We start from the raw sequence: 23954 nt of genomic DNA, 5'->3' as shown, positions 1-23954 counted from the left end.
CCAGAGTAGTTATCTTTAAATTTCTAGCTCTATGCACACTGCAGGGGCTTGCGGCCAGCGGTGATTGGTTAGATTTCTCCTGGGCGGCTATGCCTCGATTGGTCGGCGCACTTTGCGTTTCCGCCCTCTCCCGCTTCAGGTTCAACTTCGTTTAGAGAAGCAGAGGATGGGTGGTAAGCAGCACTTAGCGCGTGATACTTCTACTCTGTCCTTTGCGCGCGCGCCCCCCCCTTACGTTGCCTTGCAAGTAAGCCTAGTTGTGATTGGGGGGAATCTCCTCTGACTCACTCTGAGCAGTTCAATGATTGGCTGGGAAGAAAACTCTATTACCCGCTGAGACTATGGAGATTCTCAATCGTCCAGGTCAGGGGTCTCCAACCTTGGCAACTTTAAGCCTGGAGGACTTCAACTCCCAGAATTCCCCAGCCAGCTTTGCTGGCTGGGGAATTCTGGGAATTGAAGTCCTCCAGCCTTAAAGTTGCCAAGGTTGGAAACCCCTGATCCAGGTCACAGTTGTCCCAAAGGTGCTTCCCCCTCCCCCCCCAAGAGGCAACTGGACTTTCTGGTTTTTCTTTGAAGGCATTTCTCTTCTCATCCAAGAAGCTTCTTCTGCTCTGACTGAAGAATTCAGTCTGAACTCTGAACAAGAACTCTTGATTCTCCACCATCCAGTCAGAGCTGAAGAAGCTTCTTGGATGAAAAGCGAAAGGTCTTCAAAGAAAAACCAGAAAGTCCAGTTGCCTTTTTTTTTTTTTAAAGCACCTTTGGGATTACCCGCTGAGGTGTGGAAGACCTGTTATCCCCTTCCCGCTTCCAGAATCAATCATCCTTATGCCCATCACATGAAGGACATGGTCAAGTCACTTTTCTATTTTTTCCTTTTTTTTTTTCATGTTTTATTTGTTTTATTTATATAACATTCAATTTTCATCCAACAGTGGGTGGCCTGGGTACAGTTATGTTTAAATAGCCATGTTACACATCTTTGTTGTGGTATTATCACCATAATATTGATAATATAATAATATAATATAACCGGTAGTAAAGATAAGTAGAACCAACCCCTGATTCCAGACAACTCTTTTCCTTAAAATTATACCCCCTCTGATGTCAGACCTCATTTTAATGAACATGTGTGATATTATGGGATGGAAATATGTAACATGTTTGACTACATGTAACTACCTATGCAAAGGGGAGGTTATTCTTCCCTGTCCAATTAACCTTTCCTCTTTGTCGGGTTAACAAGACTCTTTTTCATTCAGGGATCCCATTTTATCAGGGTACCCTAATAAACTGCTTTTAAATGATCTTTCGACTCAGTTTCTTATTGGAAAGGTAAACTGAGGCAGAACCTAGGGACAAATTTGGTTTTCAGCAGTTACTGTAGGTCCTTTATTATAAAACACAGTCCTTTATTTCAGAAAGCTCCTTTAGATTTATTTTCTTAGTTTTGTTCCTGAATTTTCCCTTTTAAAGTTATAAACATAAAATGATTTTAAAAAATTTTTTATGAATCAGATTTGCCCATTTTTCAGATTTTTTCTTTATTTTTTTCCCAAGCAAATATAGTCACTCTACTCATATATTCTTTTATTGCAGTTGTACTCTTCTGACACTTTAAAATTAGTTCATTGAGTAATACTTTATTTGCCTTTAAACTTTTAAACTTCTAAAATACTTTGCAATCTAGTGAATATGTAGGTAAATTCATTGTTGTAGCCACAGGTTTGCATTTGTGATAACCCTAGGAAGGAGGGTAGAATAAATCAGTGATTATTGTGTCCTCCAAATTTAAGTCTTTCAAATCAGAGCCAGCAACTTCAAAAGTTTGATCAACTTTGCTTCTTTTTTTCCAGATGATTGGAATATGTATGTTTGACAGCATCACCTTTTAGGGTGTGTCCTTGGAGCTCCTCGCCATGGAAAGTATACGCTGGGCATTTTCATACCGCACCTGGGCCCCTTGCTGTGAGGAATGGTTGTTAGCCATGCGCCTTGTGCAGCCTGAAGAGAAAAAACGCATTGAACAGTTTGTCTTTGGTCGGGATGCCAAAGCTGCTATGGTATGCTCTTATTCACCTTTGAAACATTCTGATTGCTTTGGAAATTTTAGAAGGGACAAGTGCTTTAAACCTGTATGATTTAATGCACATCATTCAGGCAGCGGTGAAATCCATTTACCTTTGCTCCCGGTTCGGGAATGGGAGCGCATTGTTCTACGCATGCACAGAGGGTCAAAAACGGGACATAATGAGGTCCTGGCGGGTGGACGGAGCCTCCCACCGCCGGTGCTACCGGTTCACGCGAACCACATAGATCTGGCTGGATTTCACCACTGCATTCAGGGCTATAGTGAATATCAAGCCACATATCAGTAGTGTTGCTCTTGCTGCATGAGAGGGACAACTAGAAATTTTCCATCACATCTTGTATGATATCATCAAACATCTGGTACCTTTCCCCAGATTTCCATAACATTGAAACTTTGGCTGAAAATTGTATTTCATGTGTTTAGTAGGCTGAGGCACATGGTAGGAGAGGCTTTGGTGGTATTACTATTGTATAAAATACTGTAGTATTATTCTAAGTTTTTAGTAACATCAAATAATTTAATAAAAAGATGAGTCTTTATAAAAGGCTGAAATTAAGCTCTACAGATGGTGCTGAAGTTCTGGAAATAACACACAAGTGCATTATGTATCAGTATATTTCATTCCATAATAGTAGAAAATGTAGAAACCAATCATTCAATACATAAATAAATCTGATTTTAAAATTCACTTTGATGTTATAAAGAAGTATGTGTCTGGGCACATACCATAATTAGATTTTTCAATGTAACAAAAGTCACCCATTTCATGACAAAGTAAGCATATACATATTTCTCTTGCTTACATAAATTTAATCATCATGAACATAAGTTGATTTTGGTCAGTTAAACTGAAGAAAAGCGAAATGTTTCAAATTCCATTGTCTTAGTTCCTACTTTTACTATTTTATTTTTTAAAATAAGTGTTCTGATAGTATGTGATTCCTAAAAACATTGATTTCTTGTGGGGACAATCTTTTCTCTGTTAGGATTTTTAACTCTGTTAGGGTTTTTATCTCTGAAAACTATCTTCAAGAGAATTAAACCTGCTTTCTATGCCTCACAATCTATCTTCACATTGAATTTGAAATGCAGAAAGATAAATAGGAAAAAATTGCATTCTGTCTTATAACTAAACTAAAGTACCTGTATACACATTATCAATTTCCTTTAAAAGATAGACCTTTATTTTTCTTAAATACTACTCATCTGCTTGTTATTTATTACTAGGTCATCCTCTTGAGACTGGCAAATCAATCATTAAGTGAAGTGATCACTAAGTGAAACCACAACTACGCTTATGATCTTACTTAAGCTTTTCTTCACTTTAAAGGCCTGTAAAAACCATAAATATAAAGGATTGAATATAAAGATATTTTTTCATCACCATTATAACTGAATGGTTGTTAAATGAATTAATTTCTAAATGAAGATTAACATGTATCTCACTCATCTGAATATTTCTTTAAAAAAAATTGAAACTGATAGCCGTTACTTCATATAAGAATCCAAAATGGGTTTAGTTTCAATAATTTATAAAATATTACTCAATATTGAAATGAGGAGCTTGAATATTTAATAAAAAATATGAAAAAAAACAGATTTAGGAATATATTTAAGAATGGAACATGGTACAAACTGACTATAAATTCTTTATAAATCCGCTTTGTCACAAATCAATGGGAAATCATTCTAAATACTGTAGTATTCTAGTCCCATATTATGTCCTAATATGTCCCATATTAGTAAAACAGTCTCTTCAGATTATTGGAGGGAATTCAGATTCATTTTCACTTATGTCATAAAATGAAGAAATAAGTTGATTTACTGCTCTGGAAATTAGAACTCAGCAGTTGCACAAGAAAACATTTTTGTTCCATCGAATGAGAAATTAAAACAAAAATTGTTGGCAGGTGATTTTATGATGGCAACTTGTCAAACTATAGTCAGATTTTTGAAAAATTTAGGCTGTTTACATGTAAGGGCATGGTGTATTGCATTATTGGGAAAAATGACATTTTTTGTAATCAGGAATCCGGCACAATTAAAATCATCTGCAAATAACTATATCAACTTTATAAATATAAACACTGTCAATGGATATAAAACATGGGAAATGTGTGAACAAAATCTGTCAAAAGATTTAATTTTAGTATGGAGCTAGTACATATAATGGATTCATATCTTTCAGAATTGAATACTATATTTTTAAAGTCTCAAGTGTTACTTAAAGAGTGAAGTTCAAATCTCTATTTTGCCATGAAACTTTCTCATGTTCTCTCAGCCTCGCCTACTTCATAAGATGATTTTGTCAATAAGTGTAGAACAATTTCTTTTTAAATTCTTCGAAGAAGCACAGAAGTTTTAAGAAAATATTGTAGTTGCAAGACTGAATCCGTTCATATTGCTTTTTTTAAAAAAGGTAACTGAATTGTCATTTTACTCCATGAGGTGTAGTCCAAATGTTTTTCAAGCAAATAATATTGTAATACATTTTTTTTTACTCGCGTGGAACAATTTATGTGTTGTGAGTTGTTTTGTTTATTTTATTTTGCAGGCTGGCCGCCTGATGATAAGAAAATTAATTGCAGAAAGGCTGAAGATTCCTTGGAACAAAATACAGTTACAAAGGACTTCACAAGGCAAACCTGTCCTTATAAACACATTAAGCAGCACCCAGTCCAACTTCAGCTTTAATGTTTCTCATCAAGGAAATTACACTGTACTGGCAGCTGAACCTGATTGTCAGGTTGGCATTGATATCATGAAGACTACGATGCCAGGTAATGGGACATGATATGTCTATGTCAGAGGTGGGTTTCAGCAGGTTCTGACCAGTTCTGGAGAACTGGTAGCGGAAATTTTGAGTAGTTCGGAGAACCGGTAGTAAAAATTCTGACTGGCCCCGCCCCCATCTATTCTCTGCCTCCCAAGTCCCAGCTGATCGGGAGGAAATGGAGATTTTACAGTATCCTTCCCCTGCCACGCCCACCATGCCACGCCCACCAAGCCACACCCACAGAACCGGTAGTAAAAAAATTTGAAACCCACCACTGGTCTATGTCCTAACCTAGGATGGGTCTTTTGCCTGCTTAATATGACTTAAGTCATATTCCAATTTTTTTAAATGATTGTTAGTTATTGATTCTCTTTTCACTTGATTGCACATTATTAGAACCGTTTAGATCTTAGGGTTAGGACAGGCAAATGATCTCTGAAATTATAGAAACAAACCCAGTATATAATTCAAAAGTACAAAGTCACCTGCATTAAAATTCTTCCACAGCCATGAAACCTACTTGAGTTGCTTGCAGGATTGTTGTTACGCTGAAAGGGAGAATTGCATTGGCTACTTTTTGAAGAAAAAATAATACATGAATTTGTAGGTGGCAAGACAGAAAGTTTACAACATTGTTTCCAAATAACTTGGTAATAAAGCTTTCATTGTTTCAGTCATCCTGTCAGGTGTTGAAAATCATAGCTGACACATCTGGAGAATGAAAGCCTGACTGATAATAATAGTATCTGTGGTAGCAGGTGTCATCGCAAGGAAAACCACATGGTGGTGTAGTTGTTCTACTAAAAACTCCTCATCTGATGAAGAGAATAAGGTTTCAAAATGTAGTAGTGCATATATGCAGGGATCGTGATTTTAGTACCAGACTCCTTAATACTTACAATGTAGACTCAAGCAAATGTGTTCAATTTCATTTTTGTTCTATAAGTAGGAATGAGTAGCAATCTTTGAAGCACAATTTTCAGAGATTCAGATGAGAAAACTGGAGTTCCCAGATTCTGAAGAGACTGATTCTCTATATAGAATATAGTCAGCTCTATAGTATAGAATAATATGGTTTGATATGTCCGTTGTGTGGGTTTTTCTTTAGAAATTAAGCCACTTGATTACTTGTCCTTTTGAATTTTTTTCCTAGTAATTCTATCTAATCCTGGTGTCAACAGTTTCTATTTACCAACTTTTTTTTTTTTTGCGAAATCCTGCTTATTGTCAAAAATCTTTAGTATAATATGTTGTAGATTCCCACTGAGGGTGACATCTGCAAAATAAGGTATGAATTCTGCCAAAATGTTTTCCATATTGCAGAGCTTCAATTAATTAAAAGCTATTTTATGTATAAGAAATCAGTAGCAATGTAAACCCAAATAGCATTAATTTTAAAGACAAACAAAACATTATTCAGTGAGCTATTTGTGACTGCAGATTAATGCAGAAAGAAGCATCACTTAAGTCCACTTTAACTCCTTTGTAAATGGAATATTTTCATTAATCAGTAGAGTCCCAATTCCACCTGGTTTTAGAATCTAGATGCCGCAATGCAAAATCTTCATACTTGTTTGCTTTTCACAATGGTTACATCTGGAAACAGATCAGTTTCAGTGCTTAAACAGCTTTATTTTTATCCCAATAAAATCCAAGAGAAATTGATGGCTTTCCATAGGGAGAAAGATCTTGTCCTAAGGCTTAACATTTAAAAGATGCAGCATACAAAGAAATGGTAAAAAAAAAAAGGGGGGGGGATGGTCTTCTTAATTTAAGGTACAATGGTGCAATGACCCTTTCTCATCTAAACAGATAGCTTTGTATGGGAAGACTTGGACTATCTGATCTGAGACTATTTTAAGGTGACCAGATTTTAACATTGGTAAAGAGGGACATTGTGGGCGTGGCTTATTTTGTGGGCGTGGCTAGCTGGTCATGTGACTGGGTGGGCGTGGCTAGCTGGTCATGTGACCGGGTGGCCATGGCTATGTCTATAGGGTAAGGTGAACAGATTTTAACATTGGTAAGAAGGACACCATTGTGGGCGTGGCTTATTGTGTGGGCGTGGCTTGGAGGCCATGTGACTGGGTGGGCGTGGCTACCTGGTCATGTGACCGGGTGGCCATGGCTATGTGTATAGGGACTACTCAGAGGGCTGAAAAGTCATTTCTGACAGGTCCTCACACTTTTGACTGGTCCTCACACTTATGACCATCCTCACATTTATGCCCGTGCAGCATTCTTAACAACCATGTCACTCATTTCACAACTGCTTCTCTTCAACAAGGTGACAAGATAGGGCAAAAATGTAAAATGTGAGGACAGTCGTAAGTTCGAGGACTGGTCAAAAGTGTGAGGACCAGTCAAAAATAACTTTTTCAGCCCTCTGAGTAGTCCATATGCACAAAAGGACTAACCAGAGAGCTGAAAAAAGTCATTTCTGACAGATCCTCGCACTTTTGACTGGTCCTCACACTTATGACCATCCTCACATTTATGCCCGTGCAGCATTCTTAACAACCATGTCACTCATTTCACAACTGCTTCTCTTCAACATGGTGACAAGATAGGGCAAAAATGTAAAATGTGAGGACAGTCGTAAGTTCGAGGACTGGTCAAAAGTGTGAGGACCAGTCAAAAATAACTTTTTCAGCCCTCTGAGTAGTCCATATGCACAAAAGGACTAACCAGAGAGCTGAAAAAAGTCATTTCTGACAGGTCCTCGCACTTTTGACTGGTCCTCACACTTATGACCATCCTCACATTTATGCCCATGCAGCATTCTTAACAACCATGTCACTCATTTCACAACTGCTTCTCTTCACCATGATGACAAGATAGGGCAAAAATGTAAAATGTGAGGACAGTCATAAGTTCGAGGACTGGTCAAAAGTGTGAGGACCAGTCAAAAATAACTTTTTCAGCCCTCTGAGTAGTCCATATGCATTAAAGGATTACAGCAATAGAGAGGGATGAAGGAATGGAAATTAGAGTAGGAGTGAGGGTAAGAGAGGGAGGAAGAGAGGAGGAGAAGGAGAAAGAAAGAGGAAGTAGGGAGGAGAAAAAGAGGGTGGGGGGAAGAGAAAGTAAGAAGGAAAGAAAAGAGAGAGGTGGTAGGTTTGAGGAGAAAGATTGCTGTACAATAAAAAAGATGAAAGGGAAGAAAGCCAACCCCAAGCAAATATAAAGATATTAAGATAAAGAATGAATTGTTAAACTTTAAAGAATAAAAGAGAACAAATATGAATAAATAGCAATAATTAGAAACACACATACAAACATACAATGTATTTTCTTTGAACAGAATATTTGGCTGGTTCACAAATTTAAACAGCGTTTAGTCATTTCAATTAAATTTACAATTTCTATATTTCCTTTTTGCCATATTTATTCCTCATCTATTTTTTAAAAAAACCAATATTACCCTTCATCCTCATCTCTAATCTTAATCAAATTCAATTTTTCCCTTCTATTCTATATTATACCCCTTCCCATTGTCATCTATTTTTATATCCATCCTCACATTGTTTAATTATGTAATTATGTAATACAGTTGTTTAATACAAATTCAACATTTTAATATAAATCAATTAGTTATAAAACTATCTTTTTTGTATATTAATCAATATGAACATGAATATTCCAATTATTTCCATGCAATCCAATTTCTTACAAATCAATTAATTATATTTACCAATAATAATAAACCAAATAATTTCTCCCATAAATTCCTCCGAACCACAACTTAACCATTTCTGCTTTCAACACAATATACAATTAATAGTATCTCAATTATTACAATTCCCTAGTTAAATAGAGCTCTTTTTCCTTTGTGTTTTAAAATCTTGAACTCTCCTCCTAAATTTCCCATTGTTTGCAGTTTTTCACCTACCTTTTTTGGGGAGGAAAAATAAAAATAAAAATAAATCTCTCTCTGCCTCATTTTGTCACGCTGCACCAAAGACCCTGGTTTCGTTTTCGTTTCTGAAGCTTAGCTAGGGGAAAAAAAAACTGCTTTACACTGATTGCCTGTAGGGCGGCCCTTTGAAGCCCCGGGCAAGAGTTTAAACAGTTTTTTTTTCTTCTAGCCATCAGCTGGGGCTCAAGAAAAATCGGGACTTTTTTGAAACGCCGCGGGACGCGGGACAAATTGCTCAAAAGCGGGACTGTCCCGCCAAAAGCGGGACGTCTGGTCACCTTAGACTATTTAGTGCTTTAAAAGCCATAAGAACAGACATATTCAATAACAGCAGACTCCTTTTTCAGTTGAACAATCTGCTTTCTATTGTGGTTCATAAAATGACTCTGGAAAGCACACCAAAAGTATCCTTTTCAGTTACAGTTAAATAATCAATTTCTCAGACTCTTGTGTGAACTTGTCCCAAGTGGAAGCAGATAATTCAATGTCCCCCAGATCTTGACTATTGTTCCTTCAATACTATGCATGCTATTGGGCCTTGTTTGCCTAAACTGACTGAGCAATCATTAAGCACTATTTAAGTCTCAATAATCGCATGAAAATTACATTCATGCCTTGTCCCTTTGTGTCTGATGATATCTATGAGAGTTACAGGAATGTAAAAAATGGCCTCTTTTGAATTTGGAACATTCTGAGTGATCCAGAAATGGTCTGACCTTAAAATGGGCCCATTTTGGGAGTGATGTGACCTTGCAATGGAATCAGTTACTTAGAACAGTATTTAATATTGTCAAATTCTGGAACAGGAACAGTATTTAACACTGAATATGAAATACCAAATTTGATATTCAGTATCACCTTAAGCTTTTCGAATACTTTCTGTGCTGAAATAATAATTATTCAAAAAGATAATTTGCATCATCTCCATAATATATATTCCTATTCTGATTAATATGCTATAAAGTGATGTCTGTGGAAAACTGATAACATGGAAAATCTTTCTGTATCAAGGAAGATGAATAGGTATAGCTTTATTATTTTCATACTGGTCTCTTATCATTGACTGAAGAGTTTGCTTTGTCCCACATTGATAGAATTAAAATACGTTACTAAAAGTAAATTGTTCTATTTCAGGTTTTTTTTTTTATCCTTTTTTTAAAATTTCCCTTTGCAGTATTTTCCTAGCCACATGTTTCAGAGAAATATAATCCAGAATGGTGAATCCTTGTATCTGGTGAAGGGGGGGGGGGGGCAGGGGGAAAGGCTTCTTTATATAGGTTTATGGAAATTATTGCATTTGAATTATTTTACATGAGTGGGAGTGTGTACAAAATTATATTTTTGGAACCGTGAAGTATAACATGATTGAAGGCTTTGAACTAGTGCTCAATTTTCTGATAGTATTGAATTGTGCTCCATATTTTATGTCTGCCATTGTAACTTAAAAGTGATGAACTCTTATCACAACAAAGTCAAAGTAATGGTTTTGAGATACTGTGCTTTTGGCTCTTGGAGAATGCAGTGAAGATCACATTGGATGTGATGTTGGTTTTCTTACCTAAATTATTGCTGTGGATTTGCCTGTAAAAACTATGGGATTGTAGAATGGGCAATCTTAACTCAATTCAGCAAACAATTTACACCACTGCAATATCCAGGTGTTACTCAAAAAACACCTTCATTTTTCACATCCTTGATCCAAAGGTCATTTTGGCCAGCGGGATTAGAGCTCTAATTTCTAAATCTGTAACCCTCTAACCATTATTTCATTGGATAGAGAAGAACCTTATTAATACTAAATAGAATTGTTATTGGCAAGGTTTCCCCACGTGAAGAAACTGTGACTTTCTTGCCCATGGAATGATACGTTTTCAGAAGCATGGATCAAAGATTAACTGATGGAATAGGATGGAAATGAAGTTCAAGAAAGGAGGTCTTTCAAAAGCAAAAGTTTGAGTTTGTTTATTTATTTATTTATTTATTTATTGGTTCGATTTATATGCCGCCCTTCTCCGGAGACTCAGGGCGGCTTACAATGCGTTAAGCAATAGCCTTCATGCTTTTGTATATACCTGCTTAGTAGGGCTTTTGGCCCCCCCCTAAGCGGTGTTCTTTTTTATACAAAATCAGCTTATTGCCCCCACAATCCGGGTCCTCATTTTACCTACCTCGGAAGGATGGAAGGCTAAGTCAACCTTGAGCCTGGTGAGATTTGAACTTGCAGTAATTGCAGGCAGCTGGTGCTACTTAACAGCACTTTAGTCTGCTGCGCCACCAAGGCTCTGCGCCACCAAGTTCTGACTTGATTTGCAAACAATAATATTGCAGAGGAGAAAACAGCTCATCCTGAACTCCAGTGATAATCAATTATGACAGAGCACCATATGAATGTGTACTAATTGGAAATCCTGTGCCGTGGGGAGGCATGGCTTTATATTGGTACTTTAAAAGGTAGGCAGATGCAAACTTAAATGCTTTCTAGGTGCTTAAAAAAGAAAACAATATCAACATTTTTGGTTTCTTAGATTTATTTCTAGAAAATATCTCTTGAACTCCAATTTTCCTTGAGGAAGAATTACAAATTGTCACATTCAACTTTAGGTTTTATGACCCAGCAAGTTTTTTTAAAAAAATTAAAAAAAATATTTCTAATGTGACAATATGATTAATGAGTTTTAAGTTGCTAATAAGCAGTTTTGCAACTTGAACACTGAAAAAAATGTTTCCAAATGCTATTTTATTAATAGGAGCGTCCCAACTCTGTTTTCTTAATCCAAAGGAATCTCTTAGATTTTAACACTTAAGAAATTAAAATATGAATTTTATGCTCCCTTTAATAATATGCTATTTGTTCTCTGCTGAACTTTGCATGGTCCTCAATAACATTCAGTTCTCCAGATGCTTCAGGACTGCATGTCCTGAAGATTTATTCTAAATCTTCTTTCTGGAAATCACTGATTTTGCCACTCTGTTTATAGAAGGCTGAGGGCAGGGGGCAGATAGAAGTGGTATAAATAGAGAAAGAATCATGACATTCTCTAAACTCTACCCAGCAATTGATTGCAGTAATCAGCAACTTTGTCTTTCTGTACATTTACTACTCTAATTAATCTAGAGTCAAAGTGGTAATGATTTTCTCCATTTAAACTTCTTTTTTTAAAAAATAAAATAAAATTGTATTTTAGTTTAAATACAGTTTAAAATAGTTTAAATATACTAAAAAAAATATCTGCCTTGACTGCCCTGTGGGCAGAAAGGCTAGCTAGCGATAGAAGAAGGAAATAATTTCGGGAAGGTATTACATAATTCCCTGAGTAGAAATGAATACAAGTATTTGTCCCATTAATCCACAAATGCTAATTTGGCTCTCTGCAATTGGATTGACACTACAAACTCTCAGAAATCTAGGACATGAAGAAATTAGGTGAAACTGTGCCAGAAAATTCTTAAGATGTTGATTCCCTGTTTTGATTTGCCAGCAAAAAAAGAGAAGAAAGAGAAATTGTAGTGGTAGCAAACACCGTAATAATAGTAGTTTCAACTCACCAAACAACTAAAACATGGACTTTCTGAAAGCAAAAAAGAAAAAAGAAATGTTTCATTAGAAATTGCCATGTTCCTCATCATTTTAACTATAATTATGTGGTATCATAATAACAACAAAAAACAACCAGGAGGTTTTCAGGATAGTTATTTAGACAAGTCTGCTGTAAATTTCTCTATATTTTCATCGTTATAAATTCCAGCTTGAAATCCATAAAGATTAACCTGATGTATTTTGGTGATTTATCCAGTGAACTGATCATCTGTTTCCATTTAATTCTTTGCTGCCCCAACAACCACCAACCTTTTGCCTTTTACCTCAACTGTGAAAAACTTTGTTTCTTTAAATTGATTCTGCTGTTATATTGAGAATTCTCTGATGTATTTGTATAGAGTTGTATTACTATTGGCTTTTCTATTAACTTTATCTTAAACCTTTGCCTTCAAAATCCTTTCTCCCCTCCTGGCCACAAGAGAATCTAAAGATTCAACTGGAAAAAATATATGTGTGTGTGTGTGTGTGTGTGTGTGTGTGTGTGTGTGTGTGTGTGTTTATAAAGTAATTCTGTTTTCTACAGGTATTGTCACCAGTTATAACAATCAGTTATATACCTTTATTTTTAATTCATAAAAATACACTTTATTTTTAATTCATAAAAATAAAAAGCATAATTTCTACAGGTCCATTTCATGATTTTTTTTATTTCTTTTTTTTTAAAAAATAAACCTTCTTTTTCTTCATTCTTCTCAGCAATGATGATCTCTCATTTGGATATTTCTTACTTCTGAAGATTTTTATTTCCCCTTTGTGTGGCATGTTGGCGAGAAAATTCCAAAATATTGATGGGTCTGGAACACATTTTTGTTCAAAAAAGACTCCACTCTCCAAATATTCCTAAATTTATCTTAAATGTAATAATTTGTAAAAAAAAACCAAAAAACAAAAAACATTCAATCTTGTAAAAAACATAAACAAAATAGAATATCTAATGAAACTCTTTGGGATACCAAAAAGCTTTGGGGAAGCTACCTATGGGCTGTAGATTATCCTTCCTAATAAAAGATTTCAGACTTATCAGTAGATGAGTATGTGTTCTAAATGTTAAATATCCCAGTTTCCATCAATATAATTGTCATGGGCTTGTGTACCTGAGAAAGGTGGAAGGTTGACTCAGCCTTCCATCCTTTCTAAGGTAGGTAAATTGAGGACCCAGTTTGTGGGGGCAATAAGCTGACTTTGTATAAATATACAAAAAGTATGAGGGCTATTGCTTAACGCACTGTAAACCGCCCTGAGTCTCCGGAGAAGGGCGGCATATAAATCAAATTAAAAAAAAAAAAAAGTGCACAAGACTGTGACTGAAATTGTCTGAAACCCTAAAGACTCTATTTGTACTGTGGAAGGTAAACAACTTGGATCAGAAGACATGCTAAATTATAGTTTCTTTGCCTTGGTTTAAGGAATAAACTACAACTATCTCGGTAACACAGCAAGTTATGCCATAAAGTAAGAATTAACAATTTCAACATCTGAAGTTCATACATTATACCGATAGGCTTCATGTAAGGCTTGACAATGCAGTGAATGATTCCAGCTAGTGTTAATTTCAATGGTCTGCTACCAGTTCTGTTTTACTGTTGTTGTTGTTTTTTTAATTTCAGGAAGTGGTTCAATTCCTGATTTTTTTCAGCTTATGAAACGGCAGTTCACAGAAGAAGAATGGCGAGTTATCAAGTCCATGAAGAATGAATGGCTTCAGTTGGATATGTTTCATAGGCACTGGGTAATAAAATTTATTGTTTATAGTCAATTAATACAGTCCCTGTTCAAGCATGTAAGCATTCATTATTTTGACAACACTTTTTTTGAATGTGGAATGTCTATTTTGAAAACTTCCTGGAAGAATTCTACAGCAATCCAGAAAACTGGAATTAATCATTTTTCCAGAAAAGGTCATTCTGGCTTTCCCAGTTGTATCTTGACCTTTCTTCAAAGAGTTTAGGGGTACCGTAGGTAAACTAAACGATTATTTTCTATTTGATTATTCCAACAATCTTGTTTGATAGTTTAGGTTGTAGAAGAGTGATCCACCCAATGATCCCAGATTTAATCCAAATCTTACAAATTTAATTTCCAAATGTTTGACCCATGAACAATAACTTAACACCCACTACCTAGGAATACATAGTATATTTTATTATTAGTTTCTTCATTATGCTAATGGACCTGAATTTCCAGGATGTCTTGGTAATTCTTTGACAACTATTTGAGAACTAATTTGGCCAGCTCAAATGAAGATATATTAGACTACATCCTCTACTTCTTAAGAAAAATATATTTGCAAAAGGGTAAATGAACCTTTCCATTCATAAAAAAATAATAGCTGTTCAGATCTTCCATTCCTTTTCCTTCCTAATTTTTTTTTCTTTTATCTCTTTTCTATTAGACTGTGAATCTCTTCACAGGAATTACCTTACCTTTCAATACCTGCACAATGCTTAGAACATATTAGGCATTTTCGTCTGCAATTATTTTTTTAAATTCATTTCTTTAATGCCGTTGAAGTTTTTAAAAAGTTGTATTGTGACTGGGAAGGACAGTTGAGCAGTGCCATAGCCCTTTCATTCCTGCTGCTGCCCATCCTTAGAACGTTGCCTGTGCTCACAGGAATTAAGCTCCTTCAAAGCTTCCATTGGCCTGATTTATAACAGACACTAGCAGCTTACTGAAAGAATAGAAAGAATACAGGAATAGAAGGAATAGAAAAAACATAAAAGGAGGTGGGCAGCAATAAAGAACATGAATGCTAGAAAATGAAATCTAGTTCAAGACTTGAAAAAAACCATGAAATTTTAGTCCAGTGATGGCGAACATTTTATATACCGAGTCCTAAACTGCGCACATGCATGCCCAAACTGAAAGGTGTGCACACATGCGCGAATGTGCGCATGCGTGGACATGCACGCATGCACAGCAGAGACCCAAAGACCAGCTCACCGATGGGAGGTGGGGCATCTCAAAACCGACAGCATGTTAAGAGATAAGATCTTTTCTTTTCGTGAGCTTCTGTTTCATCGTTTGCAGGGAAACAAGCTCACGAAAGAAACACCACGGAGATCTGACCTGGGGCAACAGCGCGCGTGCCAGCAGAGAGGGCTCTGCGTGCCACCTCTGGCACACATGCCGCAGGTTTGCCATCACGGTTTTAGTCCAACACGTTCAAAGACTGTCAAGTTCACCACAGCTTTGATGGATTCACAAGTGGAAAGTGTCAGGAGCAGTAGTAGTAGTTCCGATTTAATAATTAAAGCTGTCCTTCAACTAATTTCAAAATTGTGTACATATACAGTAATTACTAAATAAATGTGTAAAGAGAAGGGATCGTGTCTTGCATGACTGGTTTAGAGGGGCTGATTAATGCCTAGAAATGATTCAGAATGATTTACAAACCTATTCTATACACCCAATAACCTCTTGTGTTTGAATGTCAAACTTTAGGCATTAAAAGAGAGCTTCGTGAAAGCCATTGGTGTTGGAATAGGATTTGACCTTCAAAGGATCGAGTTTAATGTGTCCCCAGTGGAGCTGGAAGTAGGAAAAACATACAATGAAACTATTGTACACTTGGATGGTGAAGAAGAAAAGGAGTGGACATTTGAGGTATAATTTTAATTTACAAGCTATTCCCTAGATCCATCATACATATTGAACTGAAACATAATAGGTTTGCATTGAAATAAATGATGCTGTCTCTAGCATTATTAGCGCCTACCTCCTCATCAGCTAAAATCTTTCCTCCTCTCTCGCTTTCTGCTATAACTTTAGCAGCAACATATTTTTAGCCTCAGCTATAAATGACTGAGTCTGAAATATGAAGTTACCATCTGACTTTTATCCAATAACTTTTGGCATGCTGATGTAATGATTGGGTTGAAGAATGGGCTTTCCTAATGAAATGTAGCGTTTTCCCAAGACAAACAAAAATAAATAACTGCCACAATTCCTATTACTCATCTCAAGTTGAAACCTCTTCTAATGTCTGTAATATACATGAGGTTATGACAATAACTTCAGATTCATTAGATTTTTTAAAAATGAAGTAATGTGGAAATCATTGAAAAATGCCCTTTTAACTCCTAGGACTAGGTGATGGGAATTCAGTTCCTGTTTTGAAACATGAAATTTAAAGATGAAACAAATGCCATCTTGTATTTTAAATTATGATCAAGAAAGAAATTGGACTGCATCTTTACAATCCATACTGTTCTTTGATTGGTGGACCATGTCATCAGAATCACAAAGTTTTGTAGTTTTCCTTTTTAAATGAGAAAAGGGGGAAAGTGCAAACAAGCATTTAGTTGAGAAAAGCTAGCTTACGCTGTATTGTCACCAACCTTCCTGGTGGAATGGAACAACTCATTATGCCCAACTCACTGTGGCCAACATGTCACAGGACAATTCACTGTGGGGCAATTCAAAAAATACAAAAGTTCAATTAATTTTGATGGAACCATGGTCAATAGTAATAAAATAAAGAGAGCTAATCCATAAATATGAGTGTTAGAATAATTTTGATGAAAACATGGTCACCAATAATAAAGGTAACTGAATGAAGCGATTAATACAGCATTGAGTTATCCTGCAGTGAGTTGGCCATGACAAGTTATCCAGATAGCAAGTTGGCCATGGTGAGTTGGCCATGGCAAGTTGTCCTACACCGCTTCCTGAAGCATGCAAGTGATGCGAAATCTTACTTCTGCTTTATTTGTTACTCAGGAGACCCGATTAGATGATTGCCACCATATTGCAGTTGCTCTTGGAAAAGCAGGAGAGTTTGGAAAGTACCACTCGGGGGTAAATTATTCTGCAAATTACCCTTAATTTTTTTATAATATATAGTATTTGAAATTAATACTGGCTGAAATTCGATATTGTCTGCTATATGAGAGAATGTGTGTGTCTGTGGTGGTGGGGTTTCAGTTTTCATTGTCAGCTGAAGTTTTAAAATTTTGCTCCAGTTAAATATCTGTTGATCATGTTGTGCTTGAGCATGCTTTACCCCACAAAGAAGTTGCTGTGCTACAAAACAACTAACAAATCTATCTATCTATCTATCTATCTATCTATCTATCTATCTATCTATCTATCTATCTATCCACCAAGACCAATATTTGAACAAAAACATTTCTACAATATATCAAATATTTTAAAAATATACAGAAATGCCTAAAACAATAGCATAAGGAAGGTACCAGATAATTCTGTAAGGCATGGCAATCATTAGCAAATCAGCAACCTTACTGGGGGAAAAAATGAAATTTGATCACTTGGAGAAAAATAACCTGCTCAGAGACGCAATTAAGATTTCTAACAATTGGCGATTCCCAACAATTCAATCTGATTGAAATAGATTTCTCTTCTTAGGAAAATCCAAAGCTATTTAATAAGGTGAGTTGAACTAAATATGTTCCCTAAAGGATTTGTGTCAACAGTGTTGAAGGTGACAGAGCCTAAACAAGCCCCTAAAGAGACACAGACTAATTCCAGCCAGTTTATTTGTCTCAAAATATCTATAATATTAAAATAAAATGACCATTTAAAAGTCATGCCAAATTCTTCAGCAATATTTATCCTTACATAAACTTGAGGATTCTATCTTGAACAATGTTTTCCTACAAATATTCTTTGAGCTCATGTCCATCATTTATATTCTCCTGAATCTTTGCTAAAGCCTCAGTTTTAAAAAATGTTACATTGGCAGCTTTTATCAACTGATACTGAGCTGAATTTTATTTATTTATTTCTCTATCTGTTTATCGGATTTATATTTGGCTGCCTATTTCGCAAAAAGTGACTCTGGAGAGAATCCTACCTTTAGATTTTACATACAAATTAAGTATTTTGTCAGCAATTTCATACGTTGGATCTTTAAAAAGAAGAATAAATTAGTTCTGGTTATGTTTCCTTTTCTATTATTAATCTCATAAATTTCTTAGGGTTTTTTACATCTTTTCTGTGCCCTGAGTAACATTACTTATCTTGAAAGGGAATAACATGATGAGTACGTGTGTGTGTGTGTGTGTGTGTGTGTGTGTGTGTGTGTGTACGAATGTATGTTCTTGTTATTTTAAAAACTTGCATTTTTAATATGGAGACAGACAACTATAGGCCTTCTGCTTCCTATAGCTCCGTATTTGCAACTCCCTCCAGTACATGGAGTTTCTTCAGTTGAAGCTCAGAAACAAATTACTTTCAGCACTGCAGGTTTTTTTTTTCTTGTTTTTTACATGAAAGTGGAAATGGAAACAGCTTCTTTGAGGAAAACCAATTCCATTACATTCCTTAAAACCCCCAAACTCCCCAAACCAGATGGAAAATCTGCCAATTTGGTGGCACAACTTTCAGCTGATTTGGAGGCTTTGAGGGAAATGGGAATTTATCAAGGGCTCCCACTACCATTCTTTTCCTTTACAAAAAGAAGAAAATAAAATGGGGAAGAAAGGCTGAATTATTATCTTATTTCTTCTGCTGCTATGCCTTTGCTTTAAACAACCATAGTGACATTATACACGTGGACATTACCAGATGGAGTTATGCAGAAATCAGAACGAATACATTATTGGTAGAAAGAGGTAGAAGAACTCACAGAAGAGAACTGTGGAACAGATCATGGTCTACTTACGTGCAAGTTCCAAGTTAAGCTAAGGAGAAAAAGAAAGCCAACCAGTTTCCAAAATGTGATCCTGCGCATGTACACAACACTTTCAAGGAGTACATCAAGATTTGGTTGTTGTGAACTACCCAGAGTAGTTTAAGATGGATGGCTATATACCGTATTTTTCGGAGTATAAGATGCTTCAGACTATAAGATGCACCTACCTTTTTTGGTGAGGAAATCAAGAAAAAGAAATCTGCCTTTGCTTCCCAGCAATTTTGCCTCGTTGCAGCCAACAGCAAATAGCCTGCTTTACTTTCATTTTCGTTTTCAGCATAGCTTGATTAGCACAAGAAAAAAAAAATCTGCTCCCAGCAATTTACCTCCTTGCAGCAAGCAGCAGAGGCCCGCGCAAAACAGCTGAGAGTCAGGAGGCCAACGGACAATCAACTTGTGTTAATTGGGCTGTGCTGAAGCTGAAACGAGCTGTTTCTTCTTGCTGCTTGCTGCAGGGAGGTAAACTTCTGGGAGGCAGAAGCCAAAGGGTGGGCGGGGCTACATTTGGTGTATAAGACACACCTAAATTTTCACCCCCTTTTAGGGGGGAAAAAGGTGCATCTTATACTCTGAAAAATACGGTAAATCATCATCTCCTTTTAAAGACCCCGTAATCCCTTGCGAGGTGGAGTCTTGGGCAACTGAATGGGGCTGAGTGTTTACTGGCCGGATGCCTTTCCTGTCACCAATGCGGAGATTGTTTCAGCAGATATATTCTCATTGTGCCCAGAGAGAGAAATATCTGCCTCTACCTAGGATCGAACTCACAGACTCCTGATTGTGAGACGAGAGCTCCACCTCTAGGCCACTGCACCACTCTGGATGGCTATATAAAATATAAAATAAATAAATAAGTATGCTCTTAAGTCCTGTATTGCTCTGATACTATGAAAGAATTTTGTCCAGATTCCCAGAAAGTAGGGAGTGCATGCCAGAGAAGCAAAAGACAACCCAGTTTAAGTATTTTGTGTAGGAGAGTCTTAAGATAGTACTCCTTCGTATTTTCCAGAGTGTAGGTTTAATGGTGCAAATTAATCTATTTTAATGGCAAGATTTATGTCTGTATGGGAGGTGCAATAAAGGAAACTGCCTCAGAAGAGTCTCAATGTGTTTTTGTTGGTTTTGAGAGCCTGACAGGGAACCAGAGGAATTATGGAGGAAAATCAAAGAAATTATTAAAGATGAATATACAAAGAAACTACCAAAGACCAAGAAACAAAAGGGAATCAAATGACAAAATAGATGGTGGAAATTGCCAAGAAGAGAAGCCAAAAAGGCCAAAGATCTCAGGAACAAACTTGACAAAATTATTTCAGAGAGCTGCAAAGAAGCAATATTACAACAAATCTGCAAAGACATCAAAGTCTTTGCAGATTTTCTCAAACAGAGAAAAACAGGGACAGTTTTCCAAAAGGTCTTAAAGCTAGGAAGGAAGTTCTGGTCTCAAACTGATAAGCTGAAGGATGCCCATCGATAGATAGTAACTCAAAGAAAAATGAAAGGAATGTGTTGAAATTCCACAGAGTAAATATACAGAATCAACATCCACAATACCATAGAAGATACTCCCTAATTACAAAAACTAGATGGTTAAGTTAGGTAAGTCCTCTAGTCATTACCAAGTTGGAAGCTACAAAAAATGATACAATATCTATCTACAATATCTACAAAAAATGATACAAAACTATGGCGAGCAATAGAAGATAAATCAGTAAATGTTTTAACCGCAAACTTGGATAATGACACAGTGGCCAGTTGATTAGAAGAGGTCAGTCTACATCCAATACTAAAGAAAAGGTAACAGAGCATGCAAACTATCATACAATATCCTTAATTTTACATACTATCAAAATAACCCTTTAGAAAAGGCAAAGGCATTTTCTCTGGATAAGGGCAGAGAAGGCATTTTCTCTGGATAATTGAGAAAGCCAGAAATAACAAAAACAGTATGTGCTTTGTTGACTATAGAAAAGAATTTGATTGTGTGAATTATGGGCAATGCACTTAGAAAATGAGAAACTCAGAACATTTCTTTATTCGTATGCAAAACCTATATTGCAGGCAGGAAGTCACATGATGGACCTCACATGGTGGACTAATGGAGAAGACGGTATCTAGGTTAGCAAAGGAGTGAGACAGGATTGCATACTTTCCCCCCCAACTATTATTTATTCAAATTACATGCAGCATGTACATTGAGGGAACTGAACTGGAAGAAGATTGATGTCATTTAAAAGCCGGAAGAAGAAATATCAATAATATGCTCTGCTGATGATACTACTCTGATAGCCCAAAAATGCAAAGCATGTGCAAGCTCAAGGCACACAATGAGCAACTGGGATTAAAATGAAGAAGACCACACCAATAATAACAGAGATAACCAGCTTTAGAACTAGCAACGAAGGTATTGAAGAGGTAGGTAGCTGCTATCTTTTAGGGTCATCAACCAACAGTAAAAAAGTAATATATATGCCACAGAACACTATGCAGGAGAGCAGCCACGAAGATGGCTGATCAAAAATAAGAACTCTGCAAACCACGGTATTCCCTGTGGCACTTTACAGAAGCAAAAGTTGGATTTCGAAGAACCAGGATAGAAAGAGTATTGACACTTTTGAACCTTGGGAACTGAAAAGACTAAAAATATCATGGATAGCCAAGCGAACAAATGGATCATTGAACGCATCGCCTCAGAGTTTTCACTCAGGGTACACATTACCAGGTTCAAATGATCCCACTTCAGACACGTTAAGGGGGAAATCTAGTTCTCGGTGGAAGTTCATACAGTTGAAAAAAGTGAAAAGAAAAAGAAGAGGATGACCAGCAGCAGAGTGTATTGACTCAATTATAGCAGTTATTGGAAAACCTGAAGGACCAGGTGGGGGAACAGATCCACTTGGAAGAAATCCATGTGGTCATTAAGAATCAATACCATCTTGATGGAACATCATCACCTTGCTGTAATTGCCAGTTTCAGATAACAACATCTACAAGCTTCTAAGCACCGCAGAAAATAAATTACAGCCCCTGATTTAAGAGGGGGAAAAAAGTTCCCAGCCCTATTTATTTGCTTCTTGGCATTTATTTTCTGAATGCTTGTGATCCATTTTTCTCATTTGGAGAATATTTTCATTTCTTTAAAAGAGTACTATTTTTATAATCGTTTTCTTGACAGTGCTCATTAATCATAATAAATTCTTGGACTTGGATAGTACCTTTCTTGATCTATGATGCACATTCTAACTCAATTACTATCAGTGTGTTGATGACTAATCCCCAAGTAATGTAGAGACATTTGACTTTTTGATTTTCCATTTAACTTCTTTTTTTAACAGTTTTTTTTTACAGCATTGAAGTCAGATGTGACTGCTTTGGAATTGTTGAGCAATTTCCAGTCTACTTATAAATTAAACTTGGTAGCACTATGATCACTATTTCTAATGAGATGAGCATGTACATCTCTGATTTTTTAGGTTCTGTATCAAAATTGAACATACTGGTTGACCTGAAAACTATTTTCTTTGTCTTTTATTTCAAGTATGCAGACACCCCCCCCAAAAAAAAACAACCTTATATTTTTAAGAGAAATAATCCCAGCCTTGCTTCTCAACCAGAAAAATCTTAATCTATTTTTCCCTTCTTTTAGATGATCCCCAGCAATAAGCCTGCATTTACATTACTGACATTCAATGATTTAGTTGCCTCTGCTATTCCTCTTACACCAGAAGACCCTGCTTGCTGGGAAAGCTTTTGTTCTAGACAGGAAATGCCAACACGACAGAGTTGCACTCCAAGATGAGAGAAGCTGGATTTACCGAAAAAGAAATTGAAAGCCTTCAGAGGCTGCAAATTGTTATTTTACCAATAGCTAATTGGTGTGGAAATGTATGGGGCGAGAGGGAGAGCACTTGGGGGGAAGAACCTTTTAAAATTGTTTTTCTTGCTGTGTATACATTTGTAAATATTTTCCCATATCTTTCAGATTTGATTTAACTGTTCTATGGCTTAACTTGTATGAGTGGCTCGTTCTTCTTTCTCTGTAATGAAAAAATTGGTATATTTCCATTGACTCCTACGCATGAATCAGGGAACGTATCAGTTTTCTCTGTTGAATGGCCTGTGTAATTGCAGAAGATATACAGGGTAAGGGTTGCATGTCTACTTCTTCACGAAAGAAGGTATTCTTAACTGATAAGGTATTATGTGATGAACTTCAATTTCCCCAATAATCCCCTCATTGTTCCTACTGTAATTCATATATACTCAAACGTACTACCCTACTACATAATGGAAATGAGTGGTAGAAGAAAAGTACAAGGCCATATTAATTATTTCCAGAATAAGTTATCTCTGGTTGCCTATCATGACAAAGAAAGTCTAATGATGGTGTCCTATAATATTAAAGGAAACAGACTTTATGCAAGCTTGTCTATATAACTTACAGAGTTGCCAAGGTATCTAATAAATGTGGATGTGAGAAAGGAAATAAACACAGCTGCTTTTGAGTTATGCATTTCCAGATAATGACAAGAAGTAATGAAAGCAAGCTCCTGTATAACCTAGCTATAACAGCAGATGGTTGTCTTGAGTTTTATAACTTCTACTTCTTGGACTATTTCTTTTTCAGAACTGAAATTGCATGTGTATGTGAAAAGTATGTTCTGAGTCTAGGAAATGACCCTCTCCCCTGGATTGCAGTGGAGCCCTAGACATGCCAATGTTGTGTAGAAGTTCAACCAGGAAAAGAATCTTGAGTTGCTTTCAAGTCTTAAGTATATCGAGTGTCTGGTCCTGGGTCCCATGCCCAGTCTCCAAAAAAGATTCAAAGGGCAGGAAATTTCTCTATAGTTCTAGATTGGATCTCTCCTTGACAAATTTCCATCTGTTACTTCTTGTTCTGCCCTTAGG

The 23954-nt window shown here is 36.3% G+C and overlaps 1 protein-coding gene across 2 annotated transcripts; it reads left to right on the top strand.

Annotated features, from left to right (window-relative positions):
• The first annotated feature begins 123 nt into the window (after nucleotides 1–123).
• On the top strand, nucleotides 124–23492 carry AASDHPPT (aminoadipate-semialdehyde dehydrogenase-phosphopantetheinyl transferase). Of its 2 annotated transcripts, XM_070943951.1 has the most exons (7): nucleotides 124–173; nucleotides 1860–2066; nucleotides 4650–4875; nucleotides 13996–14117; nucleotides 15833–15994; nucleotides 17111–17188; nucleotides 22693–23492. In XM_070943951.1, exons 2-7 carry the CDS (start codon nucleotides 1923–1925, stop codon nucleotides 22843–22845), a joined length of 885 nt encoding a protein of 294 aa, XP_070800052.1. In that variant the 5' UTR covers nucleotides 124–173; nucleotides 1860–1922; the 3' UTR covers nucleotides 22846–23492. The 2 variants fall into 2 exon arrangements, with proteins under 2 accessions (XP_070800052.1, XP_070800053.1); XM_070943952.1 differs by lacking the exon at nucleotides 17111–17188.
• Nucleotides 23493–23954: the final 462 nt, after the last annotated feature.

Source organism: Pituophis catenifer, unplaced genomic scaffold, assembly GCF_029215685.1.
Source record: "Pituophis catenifer annectens isolate HBS135680 unplaced genomic scaffold, rPitCat1.0.hap2 SCAF_4, whole genome shotgun sequence".
In the NCBI taxonomy this organism is placed as follows: Eukaryota; Metazoa; Chordata; class Lepidosauria; order Squamata; family Colubridae; genus Pituophis; species Pituophis catenifer.
Note: the sequence above shows the minus strand (reverse complement) of the source record. Positions and strands in the feature narration are given on the sequence as shown.